Below are 27,132 nucleotides of genomic sequence, written 5' to 3'. Positions count from 1 at the left end.
GGCCCCAGATTGGAGAGGGTGCAGGCTAGGCTGAGGGACACCATCCGCCCCCCTCCCCGCACCCCCCCCCCCCGTGCACGAATTTCATGCATCGGGCCTCTAGTTTTAAATATTTGTCTTCAATTTACTAAAGGTCAGATGTGGCATCTGCTCCTCTTTAGATTGTCACTTCCTTCCCTTCCTACTGATTGTTAAAAATCAGCAAAATCAATGTAAGTAATGTAACTCCACACCCAGCTGAGGAGAGCTGAAAGCTATAATGATTGGTTCCAAATGAATAACAAAGGAATCCAAGTAAGCTCTCTTCTCTAGTGAAGCCAACAAATTACCTCATTGAAAGAAAGTAGGAAACTGGATTCACTGTGAATTATTCTAGCAAATGATCCTGGCAGGCAGCTGCAATGTTTTTTATCATTATTTTCCTCATAGGAATTTGGAACAATGAATAAGAAATAAAAATGTTTTAAAATTAGATTCTCAGTGTTGAGATGATGGAAAATAGTCTGCTAATCAAATAGCTATTTACTTCAATAAATAGTAACTATGAGCAGTGGAGAGAGATTCTTCAAATAATATTACTGTTCTTTTACCTGTATATGCCCTAAGCTAGAGCATTTACTTGTTTGAAAACTAGAATTTAAAAGAGAGGGAGTCAGAAGATAGACCAACTCTAGAATAATAATGCTATAAAGATTGGTTATTAGTGTTTTTAGATTATGGTTAATTGAGTGAGCATATATTTCACATAAAAAAGCTTTTTCAAAGTGAGTTTTCATATAAATCCTACTTGCTGTCATGTATGTCTTTAAACCATTTGATAAAACAAGTTCAAGGAATGATGCTTATCTACTGTAGTTATTCCTATGCCAAAAATTTTGTGGACAGATTAAAGTTGTAAAAAAAAAAAAAAAAAAAGGTAAGAAACTCATATTCACATAGAAGCTCATTGAAAATTCTCTTTTTCATAAAAAGGCTTAACTAGTTCCCTGGGTTTCAGTGAGACAAAGTCCTGACTATAAGGAAGGACAGACTTGACTGATATAGCATAAGTAAGAGTTGATGAGGAAGTTAGCTATCAAACCAATAAGTAAATAGAGGAAAAAGAATTTATTACAAGTGTGACCAGTGCTGTAGAAATCCAAAAAGAAAAAGAAACATAATGCAGACAAATATCTACATTTATTGTTAAATTTTCTATTAATACTTTTGCCAACACCTAGTAATTATGTTGGTACACAGATATAATTTTGACTTGAAGTCAAACTACCAAAAGCTGTCCAAAAATATTTCAAAGTATCCAAAAAAATGCAATGTATCTTTTTGGTTTTTTTCCAGTAACTGCTAGTTAAAGAGATGGGAGAGCCTTAAAGCTGACAAGCTCCCTTCCGAAATAAAACTTTATTCATAACAATCATTATTTCATAATAAATGAAGTGTCAGAGTAAGTTGACCCTTTGCCTTCTTTTTTTTAAATATATTTTATTGATTTCAGAGAGAAAAGGAGAGAGAGAGATAGGAAGGAAGAGACAGAGATGATTCACTGCCTCCTGCACACCCCACACTAGGGATCAAGCCCACAACCTTGGCATTCTGCCCTGACCAGGAATAGAACTGTGACCTACCGGTTCATAGGTCGACACTCAACCACTGAGCAACACTGTCCAGGTGACCCTTTGTTTTCTTAAAGGTTATTAACTAGGAGGAAATTCAATATTCCTCACTTCACATTTTTTAATGTTGAAACAATTTTAAGGCAAAATGGGCCAAGAAATATTCTAATTTTGGAAGGGGGAAAAAAACCTTCAAATTTGATCTTGAGCCACCTAGTTCATTTTTTTCCTATGCTGAGCACTTCATAATTTAAATGTTAAAATAGCAATTGCAATGTGCAATTGTTAATCTTGAAACTTAATTTTAACCACATACGAGTTTTAATTTCTCTTTAATTTTAACAAACAACATCCTTTTCTCCATGTCGTGCGTGTTGCATTAGTCCTTTGTCCAATAATCCCTCTAATCCTAGTGAGGCAGTTTTGAAATGTGAGCTGAATATCTTTTTTTTTAAATTAGTTATCCCATAAGTTAATTTGAATTATTTCCATCTAAAAGATATGGTCAGTCTACATAATTAGTTTATAATTTGTATAGTTACATGCAGTCAAGTTAATCTTATAAATTCCTTTCTGGCATTTTCACCACACAACCTAGAAACAGAAGTCAATGATGAGCCATTATAGCTTAAAATTCAAAAATCAAAATTTTAGAATGGAACTACAGTGGGGCCTTGACTTACGAGTGTCCCGACTAAGGAGTTTTTTGAGATACCAGCTGTCTCTCCGCCAATTTTTTGCTTTGAGTTGATAGAGTAATTTGAGTTTACGAGCTCTTAGCGAGCTCCTTAACGAGCTCGGTCTCAGAACGAATTAAACTCATAAGTCAAGGCCCCACTGTATTGCTAACTCAGGACATTGAATAAGCTATGGACAGAGCAGTTCTAAATATGTATGGCTAACAATGTGGTTCTCTTATGTTTCCACCAAAAAATCTTCTTAAGAACGTGGCCTCAGAACACTAGACATATGCTAAGTTTGTTACCACTGGGAGGATTACAGGCGCGCTCTTATACTTTTCCTTGACGAACAATGAAAGAGACAGAAGGAGGGATAGAGGTAAGATGAGGAGGGATTATTCTAGGGAAATTGCTGAAAGAATGTTAATGATAGGCATGACAGAAAGTCCTAAAATCCATAATGCAATTTAAAAGAAAAAGAGTAATTTCCTTACCCCAGCCTATCAAGGTGAAACCCCACAGGTATTTGGTGTCGGAAAAGAAAGCCACAAAGATTAGACTATGCAGGTAGAGACCTTCCACCAAGATCCAATAGTAGTTTGTAGCCAAGAAGTAAATAAACATCACAACAGCAATCTTGCACCCAATCTGTCACAAATAAACCAGAATTGCATCATATTAGAACTCCTAATTGTACTGAATGACAACATTAGATGATTGAAAAGCAATTCTTCATTTTTCTTTTTATAATCTATATCTCTTGTACATAGAAAGGCCAAGGGTTTTGAAAGAGACTAGAAAATAATTATTTTAACATAGCATTTTTAAGATTATAGGTTTGATTCTATTTTTAAAATAATTATTTTCTTTAGAAAAAAATCACTTTTCCTTAATTTTTCCTGTTTATGAAAAATACGCATGATCAGCAGATTAAATTTTATTTTTTTAAATATATTTTATTGATTTTTTTTACAGAGAGGAAGGGAGAGGGATAGAGAGTTAGAAACATCGATGAGAGAGAAACACCCATCAGCTGCCTCCTGCACACCCCCTACTGGGGATGTGCCGGCAACCAAGGTACATGCCCTTGACCGGAATCGAACCTGGGACCTTTCAGTCTGCAGGCCGATGCTCTATCCACTGAGCCAAACCGGTTAGGGCAGCAGATTACATTTTAAAGGAAAAAAAAAAAAAACATATCCATGATCATTAGAGAAAATTAGGAAAATACAGGAAAGCATAAAGAATATATTATCTATTATTCTACATAAATTTACTTATTTTCTGGTCTTTTCTTTATGCCCCAAAAGTTAATGACTTAAAACAATAAACATTTAAAACATCTTATGAATCTAGATGATTCTACTGATCTGCGCCAGGCTCAGCTGATCTCGGTTGGCTAGGCTTGCACATACAGGTCTGCCCTCACATGGCACATTATCACTTCTACTTCCTTCTATTGTGTAAAACAAGTCAGAAAGCCAGTCTAGAATCAGAATCAGCTTGGAATGCAAAGCTACAAGGCAAAGAGCAGATACAGATAGGGTATTAATTTGCACCAATTAACTACACTTCATTTTCAGATATGTTGCTTTAAGGATCTAATTAACTGAAATATCGGGTGGTTCTATTTAATAAATAACACCAGGACATTTAACAGCAAAATCAAGTACCATGGAAGTCTGTTTGAGTCTACAATAAAGGATCTGAATGTCATGGGCTTTTAAATCCCAAGCTTCTGGGTTTGCAAGTGGGCTTTTTATTTTTGCAAACGGTGACAGCTGCTATGGGTCATACATTAAATGCCAATCCGATCATGTGCTTTTTGCACTTTCTGTTCGGAACACTCTTGAATGAATAATTAGGCATGAGAATTGAGGACAGAATTGAATAGGAAGTATCAGTATACAAATTGGTCATCTATTTTAGGAAGTCCCCAGATAAGATAAGCCAAAACAATATAACACATATTTAGTGGACTGGAGTGTTTTACTTACGTGTAATGTTATATAAGTCAGTAATGAGCGAAAATGGTGAAAACACTTACATATTGTGATTTGTCCATAGAAGGCGCGTCTATGAAATTCTGTAGGTCATCCTGCATCATCAGGGACTGCAGCTCCTTGACCCCTATGTGAGCATGGACCACTCTGTCCTTGACGAAAATGCTTGCAGCTCTCAGCATGAAAGATGCAAATAAGTGCAGGTGGATATAATTCCTAGTGCAATGCAATCGTCTATCGAGAGAAAATAATCAGCTATAAATTTGGATAAGAACAGAAAAGGGCAAAGAAAATACATAAGTGAGCCCAAACTCCTCCCCAAAACAGCGGAAAATATAATAAACATGAACAAAGACAGAAACCCATTCTCATATATTTCCAATAGAAACAAATGAGATCAAAAACTAAAATGTAACTTTTGGGGAATTAATTTCAAATTTATCCTTATCTGCTACCATGTTCATCCAGATTTTGCAGTGTTAAATATTATACTAAATTATACTAGTGCATTCTATTATACTATATATTAAAGTAATAAATGATTAATGGAGAATCACTGAACAGAGATAAACATTATCAAAATTGGAACTTTCACATTTTCAATACCTTCTCTGTAAGAAAATGTAAGATTGTGATAGCATTACATAATTTTATTTTCTAGGCATGTTGGAGAGGAAACAAGTTCATCTATAATAATCTATAATAATAAAATCATAATATGCTAATTAGACCAGACAGCTGAATGACCTTCCGGACATAATTCTGGACATCCTTCGGGATGAAGCCGTGGTGGCGGGGCTAGGGCAGAGGCTATTAGGGACGATCAGACAGGCAGAGTGGTTAGGGGCACTCAGGCAGGCAGGCAGATGAACAGTTAGGAGCCAGAGGTCCCAGATTGTGAGAGGGATGTCCGACTGCCAGTTTAGGCCTGATCCCAGATTGCAAGAGGGTGCAAGCAGGGCTGAGGAACCCCTGCCCCCCATGCACGAATTTCATGCACCAGGCCTCTAGTTTTAACATAAAAAGCTTTGGAATTATAAAAGGATCATAGACACAAGTTAGTAACATACTTAGTATGTTAGATTTTATCACACTAATTTCCAATACAGAAAGCTAACTCCAAAAAGAGTTTTTCTTCAAGTTTGATGGGGGAAAAAAACAACTCAGGAAAACTGTGGTATAATCTGGTCAAAAAGGCTCAGCTCTCCATTGCTTGACGGTAAGAAAACACGGCTTTCCTGTGTAATAAACACACTAATACTACTTTCTCTTCCAGAGACAAAGTACCCAAATATAAGGGAGTAAGAACATTTTTAATCCAATGATCTCTTTTTCTGTTTCATAACATAGAATGGGAAAGTCAAATAAGAACAAGCTAAATTTAGCCCAGCCAGAATGGCTCAGTGGTTGAGCACTGACCTATGAACCAGGAGGTCAGGATTCAATTCCCAGTCAGAGCACATGCCTGGGTTGCAGGCTCAATCCTCAGTAGTGGGCATGCAGGAGGCAGCCAACAATGAATCTCTTTCATCATTGATGTTTCTATCCCTCTTTCTCTCCCTCTCTCTCCCTTCCTCTCTGAAACCAATAAAAATATATTTAAAGAAAAAGGAATAAGCTAAATTTAGATATTACAATGTTAATGTGCTATTTATATCCATTGTGCCCAGATGGTCCTCTCAGATTGACTCTTCCTTGGGAGTGTCTTCACAGGTGAGCAGTATTTGGCCAAGTGTACATGGCAACTATTTCCATCACAGTATATAAGTAGGTTTTGATTATTGAAATAGTCAACACAATTTGCTCTCCTAATAAAGGAGTATTTTATTTTGTGAAACAGCAGAGTTTCTGAAATTTGTATATAACATTTTCTCTATAGTATAGCAATCTATAATAATAAAAGCATAATATGCTAATTAGACCAGACATCCTTCCAGATGACCTTCTGGATGAAGCTGGGGCTGTGAGGGAAGCCCCGGTCCCAGGTGCCTGCCAGCAGCTGGAGGGAAGCCTGGGTCCCGAGTGCCAAAGGGAAGCTGGTGCCAGCAGCCGGGGAAAGGAAGGCCTACTCTTGCACGAATTTCATGCATCGGGCCTCTAGTTATCTATACAGTAATTATATAGAAAGAATCCGCTGTTAAACAAAACCCTGAATTTCTCATAAAAAAATTGTCAGAGTCAAGTCATATAATAACACTAGGCTGAATTCAGAAACTTGTGTTAGGAAAAATATTGGGGGACACAAACTGTGAGACCTCTGTGTCTTCACTGGATAACAACAATGAGAATGGGAATCACTCACCTGAAGTAGCCAATGATGAGAATAGCCACAGCCAGGGAGCCAAAGGAGATGGAATATCCAACAGTGTACATGACATACAGGCGTTCAAAGAATTCTTGCTGCAGAGAAAGAGATTTAATTAGAAAAGCAGGTTTGAACAATTTGGTTGACATAAACTAAAAAAATCATGCTTTCACCAGTTTAGAGACAATGTGTTATCAAATTCATAAAATCCCATGAATTATTCTTCTGGTCCCCTCTTATTTCCTAAATTCAAGTCAGGGTTAAAGATGTGAGAACAATATTTGTCATTTCTTATTGCTTAAGTGAGGTCAATCTGAGTGTTGTAATATTTACTTCTTATATTTTTGTACTGTTCATTTTAACTAATTAGAATTGTGTATTTGACATATGATATATGAAGTAAACTAAACACATGTTACAAGAATATTTTAAGAAGAAACTGGTAAAAAGAATATGTAGGAGAAACCAAGATGGCGGCATAGGTAAACACCGGAAATTGCTGCCTCGCACAACCACTTCAAAAATACAACTAAAAGACAAAATGGACATCATCCAGAACTACAGGAAGGCTGGCTGAGTGGAAATTATACAACTAGAAGGAAAGAGAAAAGCACAATGAGACTCAGAGAAGGTGCGGAAGTAAAATGCAAAGGTACGGAGGCGCACGTGGAAAGGGCTGGCAACTGAGGACACGGTTGTCTTTTTCAATCAGGAGGGAGTCTCAAGCTCCTGACTGCTCTGAACTCCAGCTCCAGGTGAGTCTCTGGGGACCCAGATTCATACAGGGAGAAACTAGACTGTCTGGCATCGGTCGGAACCCCAGGGCGGCTTTCTCTCAGAGGTACTTGCAGTGATTACTGGGACACTGAGAAGCGGGGCCACTTAGGGTAGGACTGAGGAGCAGCCATAGCTGCTTGCTTCGCCCTATTGATCCCCTGAGACCCCACCCCACCCAAGCTGTGCGCAGAGGCTTTTGCATATGAAAGGCCTGGCCCTTTGCAATCTGAAAATTACCTAACAAACTATAGCTGGGTCAGAGAGACCCAGAACTTCCAAAAGAAGGCCCAAGGCCCCACAGCAGCTTGCATTGCTTCACAGCTGGGCTCCTGCTGGGTAGCCTCAGGCAGAAGCTAAATTAGCACCTCCTTAGAGATCCAAGAGCCAATGTACCCAGTGGTCAGAGTGGGACCATCCAGATTACAACGCTTCAGATCCATAAGGGGCACACTAAGGGGGCAGACTCAATGAGCACCAAAGCCCCATTGAAGCAAGTCTTGCCCCAGAAGGGTGTCTTCAGCACAGAAGTTCTCCCACTGCAGACACAACTGATTCTCATAGCCAATTGGCCTGGAGGTCAATTCCTCCCAGTGATACCTACAACTATCAAGGCTTAACTACAACAAGACTGTGCAAAGCCCGAAAAGGGGTGCCCCAAGAGTGTCCACCTCCATTAATTGGGGAGGCTGAGCCACTGGGCCCTATAGGACACCTAGCACAGAAAGCCACTCTATCAACATAGGGAAGCATAAAAAATGTGGAGACAAAGAAACAGGTCACAAATGACAGAAATGGAGGAAAGCAAACTACTGCATATAGAGTTCAAAACCACACTTTTCAGGTTTTTCAAGAATTTTCTAGAAACCGCTGATAAATTTAGTGAGACCCTCAAGAAATCTAATGAGACCCTCGATGCTGTGAAAAAGGACCAACTAGAAATAAAGCACACACTGACTGAAATAAATCATATTATACAGACTCCCAACAGCAGACTAGAGGATCGCAAGAATCAAGACAAAGATTTGAAATACGAAGAAGCAAAAAACACCCAACCGGAAAAACAAAAAGAAAAAAGAATCCAAAAATATGAAGATAGTGTAAGGAGCCCCTGGGACAACTTCAAGTGTACCAACATCCGAATAATGGGGGTGCCAGAAGAAGAGAGAGAGCAAGATATTGAAAACCTATTTGAAGAAATAACGACAGAAAACTTCCCCTACTTGGTGAAAGAAATAGACTTACAAGTCCAGGAAGTGTAGAGAACCCCAAACAAAAGGAATCCAAAGAAGACCACACCAAGACACATCATAATTAAAATGCCAAGAGCAAAAGACAAAGAGAGAATCTTAAAAGCAGCAAGAGAAAAACAGTCAGTTACCTACAAGGGAGTACCCATACAACTGTCAGCTGATTTCTCAACAGAAACTATGCAGGCCAGAAGGAAGTGGCAAGAAATATTCAAAGTGATAAATACCAAGAACCTACAACCAAGATTACTTTATCCAGCGAAGCTATCATTCAGAACTGAAGGTCAGATAAAGAGCTTCACAGATAAGAAAAAGCTAAAGGAATTCATCACCACCAGACCAGTATTATATGAAATGCTGAAAGATATCCTTTAAGAAGAGGAAGAAGAAGAAAAAGGTAATAATACAAATTATGAACAACAAATACACATCTATCAACAAGTGAATCTAAAAATCAAGTGAATAATCTGATGAACAGAATGAACTGGTGAATATAATAGAATTAGGGGCATAGAAAGGGAGTGGACTGACTATTCTTGGGGAGAGAGGAAAGGAGTGTGGGGGGTGCAGGAAGAGACTGGACAAAAATCGTACATCTATGGATGAGGATAGTGAGGGGGGAAGGACAGAGGGTAGGGTGGGAACAGGGTGGAGGGGAGCTATGGGGGGAAAAAAGAGGAACAACTGTAATAATCTGAACAATAAAGATTTAATTTTAAAAAAGAAAGAAAAAAATCATAGGAAGAAAAAAACAGGTTAAAGATAAAATAATAGAGAGAAACTACAAATATCACATCATTCTGTTGTGCACCTGAAAAGGGTGTGTTATATGTCCATATGTCCATTATATTTCAATAAAACATAAAGTTTAAAAAAAAAAGATTAAAAGAAGAAGAATATGTAATTTTGTAGAATATTATTTCTAGCTTTCTTTAACTTCCTTATTGAGCTGTAATTTATATGAACTAAAATGTACAAGCCCTTTTATAAGTATGTGGGTTTTGACAAACCAAGTTCACTGTGACCCTACGAGTCAAAAACCACCCACTACCAACCCCCAGCTAACTCCTGTTGCAATTTCTAGCATCATAAATTGCTTATCTATTCATGTATTTCATATACTTTTTGACTGTCCATGGAGTTCTTAGAATTATATAGTATACACTCTTTTTGTCAACATACTGTTTAGATACCCAGTGATATTTCACGAATCAATGATAAATTCCTTTTAAACTTTTTATTTAAAAAAGTTATAAATTCAAAATCTTCAAAGTGCATGCAAGCTGCTCGTCCCAGAGGGTCCGGACTGAATGTTCTTGAGCATCTCCAGGAAGGCCTGCGAAGATGGTGCCTCCACATTCTGGAAGGTGTTCTGGACTCTGCTGAACAGGATGAAGTAATTCAACTCAGGCCAGATGAACCCGAAGTGGTTCTCATCGAACAGGATGAAGACTCCCAGGTGGCGCCCGGTGTAGGCGAAGCCATTTAAGGTAACAGTATAAGTAACAGTGTCCACGCCATAGAAACACATCCTGCAGGTTCGGGGGTAGTTCTGGTCTCTTGAGAGCACGTCTGCTGGCAGAACAAACGGAACAGGCTGCTCCTCCGAAGCTGCAGCCAAGGACTCTCTGACGCTGGGCTGGGCAGGGCTCTGCCAGCCATGGCCCTCGCTTTCCTCAGTCCCGTGTTCTTGCTGCTGCTGCTGCTGCTCCCGGATCACCTGCTTGTCGATCTCCTGGACCACGCGGGAGAGCTCGCTGAAGTTGCGGAAGATCTCGCCATCTGGCAGCTGGATGCGGCGCATGAGGTGGATCTCTAAACTGTGGTTGGAGTCTCCCGTGACCTTCGTGAGCCTGGCATACTTCCCATGGAAGCTGAGCATGGCGATCGATAGGCCGTAGGCATTACAGTTGCATTGGAAGAGGCCTGGCCTGATGAGGTCGTCCCGGTGGCTGGGCGGGAGGTAGAGGCGGCGGTAGGTCAGGCAGTCATACCGCAGTCTGTCCTTCCGCACCAGCACCCGCCCCCATTCCTCCCTAAGCCGCGTTGGTGAATCTTTTCGGTGGTCTGTCTTCTTGCACAGGGTGGTGAAGCTGTCCTTCTGAATCTGCACGTGGCAGTTGTGCGGCCTGCTGTGGCGGCCTTCCACGCACTCCACCGCGGCTGACTTCCGCTCCGTCAGGCGAATTCTGAACGCGGGCTCGACTTGCATTGGGCCATCCACCTGGGTGTTAAGGCAAGGCCTGAACGTCCAACCAGTAATGCCTAAGCCGTCCACCACGACATTCAGCAGTGTTCTATAGTCCTCAGTATCCAGCTGCCACAATCCCAAAATGTGTCTGTATGGGTGGAGCAGCTTCGCATAGACTTCTCGATAAGACATACTGATCGTCTCCAGGTTCTGCAAGTTTTCACAAACGCCAAACTCCTCCCGGCAGCGCCGTCTCCAGATGCTGTCGATGTGCAGAATGTGGTGGAATTTGGTGCAGGCCAGGGCCAGGCTGGGCAGATCGGTGACGGGGTGCGAGGCGAAGATCTCCACCAGCATTTCCACCGGCAGGTCCTGCAGCGAGCAGTGCGGGGGCGGCGGCGGCAGCAGCATGGGACTCGCGATTTCTCCACTCCCCGCAGAGCACCCCGCTGCCTCGTCCGCCTCGATGTGCTTTTCTGCCGGGCCGGGGCTGGCTTGCCGTCGGCCGCTGCCGTCTCGGCTGGGCCCTGGCACTCCTGACCACACCGCTTACCTTCAGCCACTGCCGTCTCAGCGGGGCGCTGGCGCTTCTGACGACAGGACTTGCCATCGGCTGCTGCCTTCTCAGCTGGGCCCTGGCACTCCTGACAACACTGACATCCCCCCCAAGAGCCCACAACGCAGAGGCAAGCGCACTCCTCCATACCTCCAGGAGTAACAGCCACCACAGCCTGGCCACTGCGCTTTAAGCTGGCTCATCCCGCCCTGAGAGTCACGCCCCCCAGGGCCTAGCCACGCCCCCTCAGAGGAGCCAATTGTAGGACATTAGCAGCACTTCCAAAAGAAACCCACACCCATTAACAGTCCCCTCCAGTGGGAGAACCAAGATGGCGGCATAGGTTAACGCTGGAGTTTGCTGCTTTGAACAACTACTTCAAAAGTGAAACTAAAAGACAGAACGGACATCACCCAGAACCACAGGAATGCTGGCTGAGTGGAAGTCCTACAACTAGGAGGAAAGAGAAACGCATACGGACACTCAGAGGAGGCACAGTGCTGAAGTCAAATTCTAAGGTGCGGAGTGTGTGGAGCGGGCTGGCGGCGGAGGGCGCGGTTGGCGTTTTCAATCGGGAGGGAGTCGCAGACTCTGAGCTCCAGATACAGGCGAGTCTTTAGGGACTCAGACTCAAATGGGAGAAGCGGGACTGTCTGGCTTCGGTCAGAGCGAGTGCAGCTTTCTCTCCGAGGTCTGCAGCCATTGCTGGGACTCAGAGAGGCAGAGCCCCTGGGGACAGGACTGAGAGCCGCCATAACTGCTCTCTCCGGCCCACCCTGTTGATCCTGTGCGACCCGCCCCGCCCAAGCCCTGCACAGAGGCATTTGCCGGATAGCCTCAGGCAAACGCCAGATTAGCACCTCCCTAGAGGACAGAAGTTCTCTCACTGCAGACACAGCTGATTCTCACAGCCACTTGGCCTGGAGGTCAAACCCTCCCTGGTATTAGCTACAACAATCAAGGCTTAACTACAAGACTGCGCACAAAGACCACTAGGGGGTGCACCAAGAAAGCATAAAAAATGCGGAGACAAAGAAACAGGACAAAATTGTCAATGGAAGATATAGAGTTCAGAACCACACTTTTAAGGTCTCTCAAGAACTGTTTAGAAGCCGCCGATAAACTTAATGAGATCTACAAGAAAACTAATGAGACCCTCGATGTTATGATGGGGAACCAACTAGAAATTAAGCATTACACGGACTGAAATAACGAATATTATACAGACTCCTGACAGCAGACCAGAGGATCGCAAGAATCAAGTCAATGATTTGAAATGCGAGGAAGCAAAAAACACCCAACCGGAGGGGCGGAATGAAAAAAGAATCCAAAAATGCGAGGATAGTGTAAGGAGCCTCTGGGACAGCTTCAAGCGTACCAACATCAGAATTATAGGGGTGCCAGAAGATGAGAGAGAGCAAGATATTGAAAACCTATTTGAAAAATAATGACAGAAAACTTCCCCCACCTGGTGAAAGAAATGGACTTACAAGTACAGGAAGTGCAGAGAACCCCAAACAAAAGGAATCCAAAGAGGACCACACCAAGACACATCATAATTAAAATGCCAAGAGCAAAAGACAAAGAGAGAATCTTAAAAGCAGCAAGAGAAAGAAACTCAGTTACCTACAAGGGAATACCCATACGACTGTCAGCTGATTTCTCAACAGAAACTTTGCAGGCCAGAAGGGAATGGCAAGAAATATTCAAAGTGATGAATACCAAGAACCTACAACCAAGATTACTTTATCCAGCAAAGCTATCATTCAGAATTGAAGGTCAGATAAAGAGCTTCACAGATAAGGAAAAGCTAAAGGAGTTCATCAGCACCAAACCAGGATTATATGAAATGCTGAAAGGTATCCTTTAAGAAGAGGAAGAGGAAGAAAAAGGTAAAGATACAAATTATGAACAACAAATATGCATCTATCAACAAGTGAATCTAAGAATCAAGTGAATAAATAATCTGATGAACAGAATGAACTGGTGATTATAATAGAATCAGGGACATAGAAAGGGAATGGACTGACTATTCTTGGGGGGGAAAGGGGTGTGGGAGATGCGGGAAGAGACTGGACAGAAATCTTTCACCTATGGATGAGGACAGTGGGTGGGGAGTGAGGGTGGAGGGTGGGGCGGGAACTGAGAGGAGGGGAGTTACGGGGGGGGAGGGGGGGGAAGAGGAACAAATGTAATAATCTGAACAATAAAGATTTAATTAAGAAAAAAAAAAAAGTCGCCCCTCTTTCCCAGTGTCCCCTCCCTGTCCTCCCGCCCTAGCCCCAGGCAGTCACTAATCTGCTTTCGGTATGGATATGCCTCCAGGGATATGCCTATGGGGAGGGGGGGGCAGACATTTCACATAAATGCAGTCATAATATCTGGTCTTTTGTGACTGGCTTCTTTCACTTAGCATAACATTTTAAAGTTTTATGTATGCTATATTCTAGTATATGGGTATACCACATTTTGTTTCTGGGGGTTTTTTTGTTGTGTTTTTTTTAATTAAATCTTTATTGTTCAGATTATTACATTAGTTACTCTTTTTTCCCACCATAACTCCCCTCCACCCAGTTCCCACCCCACCCTCCGCCCTCACTCCCCACCCACTGTCCTCATCCATAGGTGCACGATTTTTGTCCAGTCTCTTCCCACATCTCCCACACCCCTTTCCCCCCCAAGAATAGTTAGTCCATTCCCTTTCTATATCCCTGATTCTATTATGATCGCCAGATTATTATTCACTTGATTCTTAGATTCACTTGTTGATAGATGCATATTTGTTGTTCATAATTTGTATCTTTACCTTTTTCTTCTTCCTCCTCTTCTTAAAGGATACCTTTCAGCATTTCATATAATACTGGTTTGGTGCTGATGAACTCCTTTAGCTTTTCCTTATCTGTGAAGCTCTTTATCTGACCTTCAGTTCTGAATGATAGCTTTGCTGGATAAAGTAATCTTGGTTGTAGGTTCTTGGTATTCATCCCTTTGAATATTTCTTGCCATTCCCTTCTGGCCTGCAAAGTTTCTGTTGAGAAATCAGCTGACATTCGTATGGGTATTCCCTTGTAGGTAACTGAGTTTCTTTCTCTTGCTGCTTTTAAGATTCTCTCTTTGTCTTTTGCTCTTGGCATTTTAATTATGATGTGTCTTGGTGTGGTCCTCTTTGGATTCCTTTTGTTTGGGGTTCTCTGCACTTCCTGTACTTGTAAGTCTATTTCTTTCACCTGGTAGGGGAAGTTTTCTGTCATTATTTCTTCAAAGAGGTTTTCAATATCTTGCTCTCTCTCTTCTTCTGGCACCCCGATAATTCGGATGTTGGTACGCTTGAAGCTGTCCCAGAGGCTCCTTACACTATCTTCGTATTTTTGGATTCTTTTTTCATTTTGCTTTTCTGGTTGAGTGTTTTTTGCTTCTTCATATTTCAAATCTTTGACTTGATTCTTGCGATCCTCTGGTCTGCTGTTGGGAGTCTGTATAATGTTCTTTATTTCAGTCAGTGTATGCTTAATTTCTTATTGGTCCTTTATCACAGCATCGAGGGTCTCATTAGATTTCTTGAGGATCTCACTACATTTATCAGCGGTCTCACCAGTCTTCTTGAAGATCTCACTGCATTTATCCGCGGTCCCAGCAGTCTTTTTGAGGGCCTTATTAAATTTATCAGCAGCTTCTAGACAGTTCTTTAAAGACCTTAAAAGTGTGGTTTTGAACTCTATATCCAGCAGTTTGCTTTCCTCCAATTCTGTTGTTTGTGTCCTGTTTCTTTGTCTCGGCATTTTTTATGCTTCGCTGTGTCGATAGAGTGCCTTTCTGTGCTAAGTGTCCCAATTACCTGAGGTAGACACTCTTGGTGCACCCCCTTGTGGGCTTTGTGCACAGTCTTGTTGTAATTAAGCCTTGATTGTTGTAGTTATCACTGTGAGGAATTGACCTCCAGGCCAATTGGCTGTGAGAATCAGCTGTGTCTGCAGTGGGAGAACTTCTGTGCTGGAGACACCCCTCTGGAGCTAGACTTGCTTCGATGGGGCTTTGGTGCTCACTGAGTCTGCCCCCTGAGTGTGTCTTTTATGGTTCCACGGAGCTGCAAACTAGATGGTCCCACTCTGACTTCTGGGCTTCCTGGCTCCTGGATCTCTAGGGAGGTGCTAATCTAGCCTTTGCCTAAGGCTATCCAGCAAAAGTCTTCCTGCAGGGCTTGGGCGGGGCGGGTCCCACGGGATCAACAGGGCAGGCGGAGGGAGCAGTTATGGCTGCTCTCAGTCTTGCCCTCAGAGGCTCTGTTTCTCAATGTCCCAGTAATCGCTGCAAGCCCCACGGAGAGAAAGCTGCCCTAGGGTTCTGAGCGATGCCAGGCAGTCCCGCTTCTCCCGTTTGAGTCTGGGTCCCTAGAGACTCGCCTGGAACTGGAGCTCAGAGCCTGAGACTCCCCCCCCCCGGCCCCCCCCCGATTGAAAACAACAACCACGCCCTCAGCCGCCAGCCCGCTCCGCATGCACTCTGCACCTTAGTATTTTACTTCAGCACTGTGCCTCCTCTGAGTCTCAGTATGCTTTTCTCTTTCCTCCTAGTTGTAGAACTTCCACTCAGCCAGCCTTCCTGTGGTTCTGGATGATGTCTGTTCCGTCTTTTAGGTTTTTTTTTTGAAGTGGTTGTTCGAGGCAGCAAACTCTGGTGTTTACCTATGCCTCCATCTTGGTTTCTCTTACCACATTTTGTTTACCCATTCATCAGTTGATGAATATTTGAGTTGTTTCCAGTTTGAGGCTCTTTTGAATAACGCCGCTATGAACAGTGTGTACAAGTTTTTTGTGTGAACATGTTTCCATTTCTTTTGGGTATGTACCTAGAAGTGGAACTTCTGGGTCATCTGGTAACTCTATGCTTAGCATGTTGAGGAACTGTCAAAAACGTTTTCCAACGTGGCCCCGCTATTTTACATTTCCACCAGCATTGTACGAGGGGTCCAATTTTTAAACATTCTCATGAATGCTTTTTTAAAAAATATATTATAGCCATCCTACTGAGTGTTGAGCGGTATTTTATTATAGTTTAGAGCAGAGTTATTGACTGTAGGTTGACTTGACCTTGAACTCCATCAGGGAAATATCTTCTATGCTCAGCCTTCACCCAGCCTCTGCCAAATCTCTCAGGCCCCTGGTAGGAATGGGCTCCTACATGTGAGCAAGGATGGATTCGAGTTCTTCACTTTCAGTTGACCTCAGTTCTTCACTTTCAAGTGACTAACCTTGCTAGTTCCTTGGGTGAATGGATGCCCTCAAAAAAAAAGTTCACAGGATCTGCCCACTATGAACATAAGTTTCCTATGGGCTGAGACTGGCCCTGCCCATTCAGACAGGCTTCCATTTTCATGTTGAGAGCAGCTAGATCCCTTCTCTCCACTTTTCTGGATTCCTACCAGAGAAACACTCTCACCTTTGGAGGGTCCTCTTAGTGCCCTAGGAGGAATTTGATTTGCCTTTATCAGGAATAGACATCTAGGGTGGTTTATTTGATAGAGGGGTATAAATTCCATCTGCCACAGACACTGACTTCGATCATTTAAACACTAAAATTTCCCAATCCCTCCTTTGAAGAATAGCCCTATGTTATTATTGGTATGTAACTGGGTAATGGGTGTCAAGACTCTTCTTTTAGGGTCCTGTATTGATGGGGTTTTGAGGGAAGATCTCCAAGGGTACATGTGAGTCTGATAGGTCAAGGAGAACCTAGGAATGTGAGTGCAGCTGGTGTATGGCGCTAGGAGGGCTTGATCGGCTAGTGAAGAGATCCAATCATCTTTTCTCTCCCAGGATTGAGAGAGCCAGGGACACCACTGCCCTAGGAAGAAATCTGTGTAGGAAGGTCAAAGGCAGGTCAATAGATGAAAGGAGAGACAGAGGCTGCTGCTATGGTTAGAGGAGAAAAAAAAAAAAGAATATTGGGGGATTAGTTATGGTTATGGGAAATATTAATTGTGCTCTGTTAACCATGATTGCCTTGTGTTGGTTTAAGAAAGGACATTCTGACCTGGCTAAGAGTTGTATACCCCTGGGACCTGGGAGTCAGTCTTGGACCAGGGCGTTAGCCTTGGAATGTGGTCCATTCTCTCAAGAACAGCCTATTATCATGGAAAGATTAATAACTTTGTTGCCCAAACAATGGAGTCTCACCCCAGCCTCCTACTTCTCCATGCCTGTAAGCCCTACTTCCCCAGGTAATCTTTGTTTTACCACAGATAAGCAGCTGGCTTATAGGGGGCTGAAAAGCAGATTTTTGTGGATGACCTGTTGCTCTCCCATACTGTTGGCATTATAGGAATAAACACTCATATATGATTCAAAAAAAAAGTTATAAATTCAAAAGAAGTGGAAACAATAGTAAGAAAGGTCAAATATACCCTTCACCCAAGATCCTCCAGGGGTTACAGCTAACATAATTAGACCAAAATATCAACACCAGGAATTTGACGTCGGTGCAACTTGTGTATTTGTAGTCCTATGTCATTTTAACACATAAGTAAATTTTAATAACCATCAAGGCAATCACGACAGGAAATGATTCCATCACCACAAAGATCTCCCTCATGCTGTCCCTTTACAGTCAGGCCTACCCTCCTCCTCCTCACCATCCCGAACACCTGGCAACTGTTAGGTTGGAGAGAGCCCAGGATCGGATACATGCAGACCATGCAGACATGTGACAAGATAATGGACTACCCCTGGCATTTCTGGCAGATCAGCATGCCAGACACAGATGATGGCTTCTCCCTGAATCCACAACGACCCTCACACAGATACTGACTCCTTCCTGAATACCTTGTTGACCCCCTGCAGCTGAAACTTCCTCAGCTGAATACCTCAGCTTGTGTCCCCGCCCCTCACCCAACCGCAGTATAAAAAAAGCTCCCCCCTCCCTGTTGGCGTGATCCACGTGCCCTGTCCTTGGGGGTACTTGGGTCTCCCGGGACGCAGAATAAACTTTCCTTCCTTCCTTTCTTTTCTGATTCACTCAACTCTTTATTTCTGATGCTGCCTCCTGAGCCACCTAACCTAACAGCAACCATGAATCTATTTTCTAGCTCTATAATTTTGTCATCATGCATTTTACACATGAGGTCTGAGTAATAGGAGTTTAAGCATGACTTTTTAAAAAATATATTTTCATTTATCTTAGAGAGAGGGGAAAGGAGAGGAATAGAAAGACAGAAACATCGATTAGAGAGAACATCAATTTGCTGCCTCCTGCATACCCCCTAATGGGGATCGAGTCCACAACCCAGGCATGTGAGCCCTGATCAGGAATCAAACCATGACTTCCTGGTTCGTGGGTCACGCTCAACCACTGAGCCATCCCGGTTGGGCTAAGTATGACTTTTAAAGCACCATGTATAACTTAAAAGTAACTACCCAGAAGTTTCAAATTTTACATACAATTACTACCCTAGAAACAGCACTGCTGAGGGATTTGTAGATCAGGGCTCTGCTTTAGGCCTGCCCTCAGTGAGCTGTGCCATCTCTGGTTCTGTGTAAAATTTGGTATTATGCTGGAAGACTTATAGGATGCCCCAGGCCGCTTTAGTTCTACAACTCTAATCTTTCACGCACTAATGAATCAACCACTGGCAAATCTTAGGAAATGGAAAATAATCTCTAAAATACAAAGCTCCTCCTGGAATACAGAGCGAGATGAGATGCAGCCATTTACAGGTAATCAAGAGAAATCATGCATGGTGTCACTGATTACCTCTTTAAATCTTTATACATAATGTAAACATAATGTAATGCAACAATACACACAGAGACACATATTTATACGTATGTCTGTATATGTCTCAGCCAAGTAGCTCTAACTTAAAGAAAATACCTTTCCTTAGCCAGGTATCTGAAAAGATTACAACCTTGTCTTTACCTTTGATGATCTTTGTTGTCTTAGGAATAAAAGGGTTTTTCCATATAATGGTTGACAATCAAAGACTGCATAAAAATCATTATTCTGCTTCCCTCAGGGGTTCACAAAAAAAAAAAAAAACAACAACACAAAATTACCACTACCTTCCCTGGGCTGATATCAGGCCGAAGAAAGCGAAGGCAATCTGAATAATTAGACCAGGTTTTATTTAAACTGTGTATAAAATCCCATGTTCCATTGGGGTTACAGCGTCGCAAAGCCACTCCTGTAAAGACAGGAAGAAAAACAGTGAGAGTGCTCAGGTCTCTTAGAGTCCGTTACAAAAATAAAATGGTAAATTTTGTTCCAAATTACCCATTTCAGAAAAACCCAATACCTTTATGATTGAAGTCATAAATATAAGGAGGGCAGGGAACAGCCAAGATTTTCCCCACTGTTCCTCTGGGCCAACAAATGAGTCCATCCCATTCTGGAAAACAATTTCCCTCTGATGAAAAAAGAAATTAAAAAGCACATAAACAAAAATGCAGTGAGAACCAGAGAGTAAATTCATTCAAAATGCAAAATTTCAAGCCACTGCCTGTAGCAAAATATAAAACAAACTAGTAATTTTGGAAACTAGAATGGGGTAGATAGGGTGCAAATATCCCAAAATTCATCCACTTAGCCTCATCGAGGGGCCATTGATAGGAACATTTGATTTGCATATATTAAAATATTTTAGTGATTCCAATATTAATGAGTTATAGGAATTAATATATGAGAAACAGAATTCATTGTGAACTTCTATAGTAAAATTCTTCCAACTAGCATAGTTGTAGCTGTATTTTTTTTTTTTTTATGTTTTGAGTGATGGCCTCTTCATTGAACCTTTCGCAATTTTATCTTTTTTTTTTTTATTGCTTAAATATTACAAAGGGTATTATATAGGTGTCCTTTTTTTTCCCCCCGCCCTTGACAATTCCCTGGCCTTCCCTACCCCCCAGTGTCTTATGTCCATTGATTATGCTTATATGCATGCATACAAGTCCTTCGGTTGATCTCTTACCCCCCTCCCTCCTGCCCCCCTACCCTCCCTGGCCTTCCCGCTGCAGTTTGACAATCTGTTTGAGGCAGCTCTGCCTCTGTATCTATTATTGTTCAAAAGTTTATAATGGTCTCTATTATCCATGAATGAGTGAGATCATGTGGTATTTTTCCTTCATTGACTGGCTTATTTCACTTAGCATAATGCTCTCCAGTTCCATCCATGCCGTTGCAAATGGTAAGAGTTCCTTCTTTTTTACAGCAGCTAGTATTCCATCGTGTAGATGTACCACAGTTTTCTAATCCATTCATCTACTGATGGGCACTTAGGCTGTTTCCAGATCTTATGTAGCTGTATTTTTTACCCTAGATTTTTTTTTAATTGCTGTTAAAAAATATAACATATGAAGTAGATTGAGCTTCAGAGGTAAGCTCCATGATTTGGGTTTGCCTTTACCAATGAGTGCCCTTACACTCATCTCAAACAAAATTCTCATAAGCTCTACTCTTCCCGAGATGCATCCAGGACCTTCTCACTTCTCAAACCTCCATGGCCACCAGCATGGCCAAGTCCTTCATCTCCAGCCTGAATTACTACAATAACCTCCAACTGGTCTTCCTGACTCTGTTCTTGCTCCCCTCCATTTATTCTTTAATTACAGTTGACATTCAATACTACATTAGTTTCGGGTGTGCAGCATGGCGGTTAGACATTTATATAATTTACAAAGTGATCCATAAGTCTAGTACCCATCTGGCACCATACATAGTTATCACAATATCATTGACTATTACACCCCATGATTATTTTGTAACTGCTAATTTATACTTCTTAATCCCTTGACCTTTTTCACCCAGTCCTCCAACCCCCCATATCTGGCCACCATCAGTCTGTTCTCTGTTTCTGAGTCAATTTCTGTTTAGTTTGTTTTTTAGATTCCACATACAAGTGAAATCATATGGTATTTGTCTTTCTGTCTGACTTATTTCGAAAAGATACTTGCAACCCTATGTTCATTGCAGCATTATTTACAGTAAACAAGATATGGAAGCAACCTAAGCTTCCATCAACGATTAGATAAAGAAGATGTGATATATATATATATAATGGAATATTACTTGGCCATAAAAAAGAATGAGATCTTACCATTTGCAACAGGATGGATGGATCTAGGGGGCATTATGCTAAGTGAAATAATAAGCCCTTTCATTTATTCTTAACACAATAGCCCCAAAGGCTTCCCTTCTCACTCTGAGCAAAAGCCAAGTCTTTAGAATGTCTGAAGGCCCCGACCTCAATTCCCGCTAAAGGCCTCCTTTCTCTTCCAGGAACTCAACCCAATTCCCCCAGAGAGCCCCAACGCTTATTCCCTCACCTCCTGCAGACTTTTACCCAAACTTCAACTTTGGAGTAAACTTTCCTATTTGAAACTACTTCCCAACACACTCCTTGCTGGAAGCCGATCCACCCTTGCTGCTTGACGCAGTCGCTGCAGGGAAGAAACATCTGCACAGTTTATGTTTCAAGGGACCTGCGTATATGACATATGTTTGCTCCCCCTCTTAAGCGCTATGTGTTTTAACCAGGACCACCTCCCCGAGAAAGGTTGTTTCCCCAGGTTAAGGGTTAACAGGACTAAGGAAGAGAATAAATCAGTAAGTCCCCCTAGTGTTACAGAAATACCATGTACTACTTATGAAGAACTTGGACTAAGACTGTTGGCAATAAATTTGGGGCTTGTTGGGCCCACATCCCCAGGGGTCTGCCCACCAGGGAAAGCACCAAAGCCTATACCCCTGGAGGCCCACCGACACAGGGCAGTCCCAGGGAAGGCAAGCAGCGAGGCTGGGAGGACATAACCTTTACTGGGTAGGAGAATCTCCTTCAGTCACTTCCTTGTAGCCTATCAGTAGAGCAATAGAATAGTGACCTTGGAATAGCCCTTGTAATGGAACACAGAGATTAACCTAGACAAGATTAAAATCAACAGAACTAGATAGAGACAGGATTATGGAAATGAAACTACGAACTGTAGAAGGTTTCCTGAAACATACCATGATGTAATTATAGAGGCATGCTTATGGGATCAAATAGTATAAATATAGATGTAATAGAACAATAAAGAGAGAACCCAACCATGCTGATCAACTGAACGCTGCCTCCGAGTCCTTCATTCTTCGCCGACTCCGTCCCCACCTTTGGGAACCCCTGGACCTGTTGGGGCTGGACCCCAGCAACTCCTTATCGCCTTTCCTGGTGTATTTTTCACCTTCCAATGTTGTTATTTTGTTATTGTTTTCTTGAACCGCAGGGTAGAAGGACCCTAAGGGTAGAGATTTTGTCTGTGTTGTTTCATGCATTCATCACCCAGCATTTGACGGGGGTTGAACAAACATTCAGTCAGTGTCAACACTGTTCTGCAGGGCCTGTCCACTAGCGGTGCATTGAGCTTCTAAGAAGAGAGCATATCAGCCATGTCAGACCCCGACATCCCCAAAACAGACCATTTTAACGAGTCCTGTTTTCATTTTCTATTGCCACCTTCACACATTACCACATATTTAGTGTTTTCAAATAACCCAAGTTTATTATCTCACTATTTCTATAACTCAGACGTCCAGCAGGCTTAGCTGGGTCTCTGCGTACAGATTCACAAGGCCAACATCAAGGTCTGGGCAGGGCCGCGTTCCTTCCTGGGGGCGCTGGGGAGAATCTGTCTCCTTGCTCACTTCCATTGTTGGCAGAATTCAGTTCCTTGCCGTTGGAGGACTGAGGTCCCCGTGTCCTTGCTCCCAGTTTCTAGCAGCCACGTGCATTTCTTAGCCCATGACCCCCTTCTTCCATCTTCAAAGTGAGCAGAGCAGGTTGGGTCCTTGTCACAGCTCAGGTCTCTCCTCCACTCTCCTTCTCTGTGGCTCTCCTGCCTTCCTCGGCCACTGTTAAGGTCTCCTTAAAAGTGACTACATTGCCGAAACCGGTTTGGCTCAGTGGATAGAGCGTCGGCCTGCGGACTGAAAGGTCCCAGGTTCGATTCCGGTCAAGGGCATGTACCTTGGTTGCGGGCACATCCCCAGTAGGAGATGTGCAGGACGCAGCTGATCGATGTTGATGTTTCTCTCTCTCATCGATGTTTCTAACTCTCTATCTCTCTCCCTTCCTCTCTGTAAAAAATCAATAAAATATATTAAAAAAAAAAAAAGTGACTACATTGGGCCCATCCAAACAACCCAGGATCATCTGCCTATTTTAAGGCCCAAAACCTTAATTCCACCCGAGATGCACCTTTATCCTGTGCCATGACATATACAAGCCTAACACCAGATACTGGGGAGTGGCCATCTTTGGGGGCGGGGGGGGGGGGGGGGACGCGGATATTAGTCTGTTACCACAGGTGCTATCCATTACAGCTCTCAATGTTTCAGTTATCAATTACACTACCTCTAGCTGAGGATGTTTGTTCTCAGTAACGTTCATGACGTCAAGTGTGTTTGTTCGGTTTTGAACAGTCAGCATAACAGAACCTCACACAAACGTTTGATCTCTACCCAACGGATTCCAGCACAAACCTGAAATTAACGTCTAGGGTCCACCACATCACACAGAAACAAATATCTGACTTGCTTTGTGAATTGCTGAAGCGATGAAAAGAAATAAAACGTCCTCCCTCGCCCCCTCGCTGTTCTTATCAAAGAGAGCCTTTTCCGGGAAACAGCCTCACTTTGTCCACGTAATAAAAAGCCTGGGCTTTCAATATCACAGGCGACCCGGGAGCTCAGCCCACTGGCTCCTGCTTCTGATGCACAACTTACCTGCCTCTTTCCACCACTCCCTGCTGTTTGCTTGTTTTCTCATTTACACAGAGTGTAATGAATCCATCTCTCCCATCAAATCTGCCCTAAACGCTCTTCTTTATCTTGATAGCATTCCACATGGCTTCCCATCCCTTTACTGTGTTTAACAAACCATGCATCCTTATTAATCTGCACTGCCCAACCCTTCACCAGGAAGATACCCATCCTGCAATCTACAAAAATTGAAGCTGAAAATGCATTCTTGCATTCTTGTAACTAGTTGTCCCTCTAAAATGTATGCAGCAAGGTCATATGTTTCACATCTTCATAAATTTTAGATGTTATATAAGTTTAAATCCAGAATACCATCTCTTTTTATGTGTAACTCCTGTAGTGTGTGACTGATTCACACTGGCTTGTCCTCTTCCCTCCGCCAGGAATGTCTTTTACTTCCTCCTCTACACATCGAATTCCTGTTCCTTTCATTTTAAGATAAGATGACTATTCCTTCAGGGGGCCTCCTCCAATCCCTCCCCAATGAATTAAGCTGCCTTTCTAGGGATTCCAAATTTTGTTGCCTCTGTTGTTAATAACACCATACTGAACGGTATCATTGTCTCCAGGGGTAAGGACAGAATCTGATTCACTTTTTCAGTGCTTAGTACAGAAGCAACGAACTGTGGACACATAACGTATTTGTCAAACTGTTAAAGGGACACTGACGATGATAATGCTGGACTGAGACATCTTCCAGCTCAAAATTTCATGAGACTTCAGAGCAAAGAGTTCATTCAGCCCTCAAAGCTTCCTTATAAATTCCTTCCCGGTTGTCGCTCCTTCAGTGTTCTTCCAAGGAAGGATGAGTGAGTCTCCTTTTTGACATTATTGGCCTGGCCATTCAGACAACTGCTTCCTAGTGATACACCCCTACAAAGGCTGAATTAATATAAACACATTCTTTCTTAAAACATGGCTTAGCTTAGCTGGCTGTAAATTAAAAGAATAAATCTGAGGCCAGAAAGTATTCCATAGGGTCAGCAAGCATTGCATTTAAGGCTTTTCTAGGTTAATCACTAAAATAATTAAATATAATATATATCTTCCAAACTAGTAGAGGAAGGACGGATGAAATAAGGAAAAAAGTCTCAATCAATTCAAAAGAAGCCAAAAGAAGGTGGAGGTGAGGAGTGGAAGGGAGGAAAAGCTGGTTAAATAAAAAGCTCAAATAAGGTGAATTAAATAAGTATAATCAGGGGAAAAAGGAAGATGGTGGTGTAGATAAATGCTTGTACTCAACGCCTCCCACAACCACATCAAAATTACAACTAAAATACGAACAACCATCATCCAGAACCACTGGAAATCTGGCTGAATAGAAATCCTACAACTAAAGAAGTAAAGAAGAAAGCACACTCAGACTGGAAGTTCAGAGGCACGGAACCAGCTGGTCCGGCACCCACCTGAGCTACTTTTTTAGTTGGGAGGGAGATCATCTCAGACCATATCTGATTACAACTCTATACATCCATAAGTGACACACTCAAGGGGCAGACTCAGTAAGCACCAGACCGCCTGGAGGAGCAAGGGGTCAAGCCCCACACCAGACCCCCAGCCCAGGGTCCCAGAGCTGAGAAGAGAAATCCCCATAACTATAGGCTGTAAAAACCAGTGCGGAATGGGGCTTAGTGACACAAAAGCTGCTGCAGACCCAGCTGTTCCTCTTAAAAGGCTGACACCACGAACTGAACTTACAAGTCCTGCTTCCTCTGAGCTCCAGCACCAGGGCAAGGCTCTGGGGGACACAGACACATACAAGGAGGAACTGGATTGTCTGGCATCAGGACAGGAACTCAGGGGCAGCTTTCTCCCAGACAAAGGTGCTCGCAGGGATCACTGTTCCTATGCTGGGACCTCCCCAGTCCCAGGGCTGACTGGCAGCCATTTCTGTTTGCTCCACCCTGGTGATTCCCAAAGACCCTGCCTCATCCAATTTAAAACCCCACCCAACCTGTGTGCAGCAGCTTTTGCATATAAAGAGCCTGTCCTTGCTCAGGATAAAACCTCTCAAACAAGCTGCAGCTGGGTCAGAGAGCCCCAAGCCTATCAATAAAAGGCCCAAGACCCAGCACCAGCCCCAGCCTGCCTTACTTCACAGCTGGGCCTCATCTGGGCACTTCCAAACCCAATACAAAGAAGAAGAATCTGCAGATCTCTCTGTAGCTCCTGCTGGGTGGCCCTAGGCAGTGGCTGACTTTGCACTTCCCTGGAGACCCAAGAGCCAATGTACCCAGTGGTCAGTGTCAGACCATATCAGATTACAACTCTACACATCCATAAGTGACATACTCAAGGGGCAGACTCAGTGAGCACCAAAGCCCCACTGAAGTAAGTCCTGCTCCATAGGGGTGTTTCTTGCACATCAGCTCTCCCACTGTAGTCACAATTGATCCTCACAGCCAATTGGCCTGGAGGTCAATTCCTCCCAATGCCTCCAACAGCAATCAAGTCTCAATTACCACAAGACTGTACACACAGGCCACAAAGGGGTGCACCTAGAGTGCCCAGCTCAGGTGACTGGGGAGGTTGAGCCACTGGGCCCTATAGAAAACCCACTACACAGCCCATTCTATCAACTCAAGGAGACATAGCAGCTCTACCCAATACATAGAAACAAACAAAGGGAAGCAGCCAAAATGCTGAGACAAGGAAACATGTCACAAATGGAAGAAAGCAAACTATTGGATATAGAGTTCAAAACCACAGTTTTAAGGTTACTCAAGAATCTGCTAGAAACCTCCAAAAAAAATTGAAAAGGACCAGTCAGAAATTAAGCATACACTGACTGAAATAAAGAATAATATACAGGGATTCAACAGTAGAGTAAAGGATTCTGAGAATCAAATCAACAATTTGAAATATGCGGAAGCAAAAAACACCCAACCAGAACAGCAAAAAGAATAAGAATCCAAAAATATGAAGATAGTGTAAGGAGCCTCTGGGACAACTTCAAGCATGCCAACATTCATATAATAAG

At 42.7% G+C, this 27,132-nt stretch overlaps 2 protein-coding genes across 2 annotated transcripts in view; both read right to left on the bottom strand.

Annotated features, from left to right (window-relative positions):
- Positions 1-27,132, bottom strand: part of PTH2R (parathyroid hormone 2 receptor) — a 56,580-nt gene that overhangs the window by 15,349 nt on the left and 14,099 nt on the right. Inside the window, exons 3-7 of the mRNA XM_081095136.1 lie at positions 19,657-19,767; positions 19,424-19,545; positions 6,596-6,693; positions 4,338-4,527; positions 2,785-2,938 (exon numbers count right to left, since the gene is read on the bottom strand). Coding sequence (XP_080951262.1) covers positions 2,785-2,938; positions 4,338-4,527; positions 6,596-6,693; positions 19,424-19,545; positions 19,657-19,767 — 675 coding nt within the window. The remainder of the gene's footprint in view (positions 1-2,784; positions 2,939-4,337; positions 4,528-6,595; positions 6,694-19,423; positions 19,546-19,656; positions 19,768-27,132) is intronic.
- Positions 9,890-11,517, bottom strand: LOC308522796 (F-box only protein 31-like; the record flags this gene model as incomplete). Its single annotated transcript, XM_081096358.1, is given in 2 exon segments — positions 9,890-11,298; positions 11,301-11,517. Coding segments are annotated over 2 exon segments (1,626 nt in total).

The sequence above is a fragment of the Myotis nattereri genome, assembly GCF_964212035.1.
Source record: "Myotis nattereri genome assembly, chromosome: 7".
In the NCBI taxonomy this organism is placed as follows: Eukaryota; Metazoa; Chordata; class Mammalia; order Chiroptera; family Vespertilionidae; genus Myotis; species Myotis nattereri.
The sequence above is the reverse complement of the archived record's forward strand: the minus strand, read 5'-3'. Positions and strand labels throughout refer to the sequence as shown.